Source organism: Triticum aestivum, chromosome 1B (genome assembly GCF_018294505.1).
Source record: "Triticum aestivum cultivar Chinese Spring chromosome 1B, IWGSC CS RefSeq v2.1, whole genome shotgun sequence".
Classification (NCBI taxonomy): domain Eukaryota; kingdom Viridiplantae; phylum Streptophyta; class Magnoliopsida; order Poales; family Poaceae; genus Triticum; species Triticum aestivum.
The window spans coordinates 427,394,014-427,398,189 of NC_057795.1; the positions used below are offsets into that span (position 1 = coordinate 427,394,014).

The 4,176-nt window shown below is 50.3% G+C and overlaps 1 protein-coding gene across 1 annotated transcript; it reads left to right on the forward strand.

Moving 5' to 3' along the window:
• Positions 1–485: 485 nt before the first annotated feature.
• On the forward strand, positions 486–3,071 carry LOC123092068 (cell division control protein 48 homolog E-like). The gene has a single exon (XM_044513742.1). It carries the CDS (start codon positions 561–563, stop codon positions 2,961–2,963), a length of 2,403 nt encoding a protein of 800 aa, XP_044369677.1. The 5' UTR covers positions 486–560; the 3' UTR covers positions 2,964–3,071.
• The last annotated feature ends 1,105 nt before the right edge of the window (positions 3,072–4,176 follow it).

Consider the following 4,176-nt stretch of genomic DNA (forward strand, 5'->3'; position numbering starts at 1 on the left):
AGAATCTATCAACTTCTGCCTCCAGTACAATATAAATAACAGTGTTCAGATAATTAGCGTCACAATAATGACCGGCGGTAAAGGCGACGGCAGTTAACTGAAGCGCAGTGAACAAGCTTCAGTTAACTGTTAAATTTTGTCGGACGGTAAACAGAGGAGCTGGGTGTGGACGTGAGCCGTTCGTTAATCTGGCGACCTTCAATCATAGCCGTCCAGCGAATCGTTGTTCTCTTCCTGCGCCGTTTCTTCAGTCTGTGTCTCGCTATCGATTTCTTTCTCGCTGTCGATTAGTCTGACACCGAGTCCCCTCGATCGACCGTCTCCTACCTGGAGTGGACTATCGTTCACTTCCCTTTCATCTCGGACTTGTTTCAGCGACTCCAATTGGAGAACGCCGACACCAACCCCCTACTCGAGGAACAGGGAGGAAGATACTATAAAGGCCTGCCGATCCCCTCAACTTCCACCTCACATCGCACCGCGAGACCAAGGATCCAAGGATCGTTTACCCACTTTCCCAAGGAAAACAATCCAATCGAATCGAGACAAACGTGCGTCCCATGGCGAGCCAGGGCGACGCTAGCGGGAACAAGGACTACTCCACGGCGATCCTGGAGATAAAGAAGTCGCCGAACCGGCTGGTGGTCGACGAGGCGACCAACGACGAGAACTCCACCGTCGCCCTGCACCCGGACACCATGGACAGCCTCGAGCTCTTCCACGGCGACATCGTCCTGCTCAAGGGCAAGAAGCGGAAGGACACGGTCTGCATTCTGCTCCCAGACGGCACGTGCGACAAGACCAAGGTCCGGATGAACAAGGTCGTCCGGAAGAACCTGAGGGTCCGGCTGGGCGACGTCGTCTCCATCCATCAGTGCCCGGACGTCAAATACGGGAAGCGCGTCCACGTACTCCCCGTCCACGACACCGTCCAAGGGATCGCCGAAAACCTGTTCGATGCCTTCCTGAGACCCTACTTCCTCGAGGCCTACCGTCCCCTCAGGAAAGGAGACCTATTCCTGGTGAGAGGCGGCATGACGAGCGTGGAGTTCAAGGTTGTGGAGACCGACCCCGCGGAGTACTGCATCGTCGCGTCTGACACGGAGATATTCTGTGACGGCGAGCCTGTCAAGCGGGAGGATGAGGAGAGACTCGACGACGTCGGCTACGACGATGTCGGTGGGGTCAGGAAGCAGATGGCCCAGATCAGAGAGCTGGTTGAGCTCCCACTGCGCCACCCTCAGCTGTTCAAGTGCATCGGTGTGAAGCCTCCAAAGGGCATCTTGCTGTATGGGCCACCTGGGACCGGCAAGACCCTCATTGCCAGAGCTGTGGCCAATGAAACAGGTGCCTTCTTCTTCCTGATCAATGGCCCGGAGATCATGTCGAAGATGGCCGGAGAGAGCGAGAGCAACCTCAGGAAGGCGTTTGAAGAGGCCGAGAAGAATGCGCCGGCCATCATCTTCATCGATGAGATCGATTCCATAGCCCCAAAGAGAGACAAGACCAACGGAGAAGTCGAAAGGCGCATCGTCTCACAGCTGCTCACTCTCATGGATGGGCTCAAGTCCCGGGCACATGTTATTGTCATGGGGGCTACCAACCGCCCAAACAGCATCGACCTTGCTCTCAGAAGGTTTGGGAGGTTTGACCGGGAGATCGACATTGGAGTCCCTGATGAAGTTGGGCGGCTTGAGGTTCTCCGGATTCACACTAAAAACATGAAGCTAGCTGAAGATGTTGAACTGGAGCATGTCTCGAGGGATACTCATGGGTATGTCGGCGCTGATCTCGCTGCCCTTTGCACCGAGGCTGCTCTCCAGTGCATTCGCGAGAAGATGGATGTCATCGACCTTGAGGATGACACCATTGATGCGGAGATACTGAATTCTATGGCTGTCACCAACGACCATTTCAAGATTGCACTAGGAACAAGCAACCCTTCCGCTCTTCGCGAAACTATCGTTGAAGTTCCAAATGTCTCTTGGGGAGATGTTGGTGGTCTGGAGGGTGTCAAAAGGGAGCTGCAGGAGACCGTCCAGTATCCGGTGGAGTACCCAAAGAAGTTTGAGAAGTTTGGCATGTCTCCCTCCAAAGGTGTTCTGTTCTACGGCCCTCCAGGCTGCGGCAAGACCTTGTTGGCCAAGGCGATTGCTAACGAGTGCCAGGCTAACTTCATCAGCATCACAGGACCGGAGCTGCTTACCATGTGGTTTGGTGAGAGTGAGGCCAATGTGCGCGACATTTTCGACAAGGCCAGGGGGTCGGCACCATGTGTCCTCTTCTTCGATGAGCTCGACTCGATTGCCACGCAGAGAGGAAACAGTGTAGGCGATGCCGGAGGTGCCGCTGATAGGGTGCTGAATCAGCTTCTCACCGAGATGGACGGAATGAATGCCAAAAAAACCGTGTTCATCATCGGTGCCACCAACAGGCCAGACATCATAGACCCTGCCTTGCTGAGGCCGGGGCGCCTTGATCAGCTTATCTACATTCCTCTGCCTAACGTTGAATCCAGGCTCCAGATCTTCAGGGCCTGCCTCAGAAAGTCTCCTATGGCCAAGGATGTCGACCTGAATGCGCTCGCCAAATACACACAAGGGTTCAGCGGCGCGGACATCACGGAAATCTGCCAGCGTGCGTGCAAATATGCCATCAGAGAAAACATTGAGAAGGACATGGAAAAGGAGAGGCGGCTGAAGGAAAACCCTGAAGCCATGGAGGAAGACGAGATGGATGAGATCAAGGATGCTCACTTCGAGGAGAGCATGAGGTATGCACGCCGGAGTGTGAGCGATGATGATATTCGCAAATACCAGGCCTTTGCTCAGACGCTGCAGCAGTCCCGTGGTTTTGGCAGCGAGTTCCGGTTCCCTGACCAGCCGGCGGCGGGTGCTACAGCTGCGGCCAATCCTTTCGCGGCCGCTGCCACGGCAGCTGAAGTAGATGATTTGTACAGTTAAATCGTGTGTTGTCTCTTGAACTTACTGTATTATATTAGGAGTATGCATTTGTAAGAGATAGGAAGATCATGTAACTATATTTTTACGTGCAGTGTTGTGATGTGTATATATGCTGAAGTTTGAAGATTGTATCCTCCACCTAAAAGAAAGAAAAAACCATTTCCTCTCGTCTCCTATTCCAGTTTGTGTGCCAAGGATATATCCATTGGCCTGTGGTAAAGTTCTGTTGTTCTGTACAGGCCCTATCAAAGGGTAATAGCAATTTAGCATTATACGCGATGCCATTTTTCTCTTTGAAATGTACTAATTCGATTCCTTCTCCTACCTAATAAATCTTCTGTCATATAATGCTAAATAAACCTTCTGTCGTACTACACATTTTGTTGTTGCAAATGATTACCTCTACTGAGAAGTAAGAAATACCCCAGCCTCTCTCAATGTTGGCAAATTAGTTCAGCATTACCTAAAAGTCTCTACAATGCACGAGTATCAAATTTTTGGATTCTCTGACAAAGTAACCGAAATAATTTGCAAGGCAGTAGATTATTCATGTTGGTATTAATTAGTTAGTTATTCACATAAGATCCTTTGGCATCTGCTGTCGCGTCAGTGGAAGAAGACGATGATTTATACTACAGTTGATTTTTCTGTTGTGCCATGAACTTACTCTTAAGAAACACAAACCTTTGATGTCCTACTGTCTAATGTCCACGAGTAGAGTCCAATCAGTGTGCCAGGTATTGGCATGTGGTAATTGTTGTCCCTGTAGATAGTACCTTTGCTGCTCCCTTAGATGCTCAGTATTGGCCTGTTTACTTCGATCCATTCGCAATCAACATTGCTCCACCATTTCTGATGTGTGGGTGGGATGACCATGCTCTCAAGCTTTAACTTTGGAAGGACTTTTACCCCAGCTGTGATGGTTTTTTGGTATGAGGTAGAGCAGATTGCCTCCAGCATTAACAAGGTCAAGGGCATGGCTGCCCAGAAATATCTGGCAATATACCGACAGCGGATTTACTCAACCAGCCCACTCTAGAAAAATTATTAAATACATGCTCCTTCAGAAGTTGAGATTTTCCTCTGGCTAGTAAGTAGTATCTCATAACAAAATGATGGCCATGAACAATCTGAGAAGGGGAAAAATGAATAAAGTAGCAGAGGATCGTGCCTTCTGTTCAGAAACAGAAATTGTGCATCTATCACCTACAAA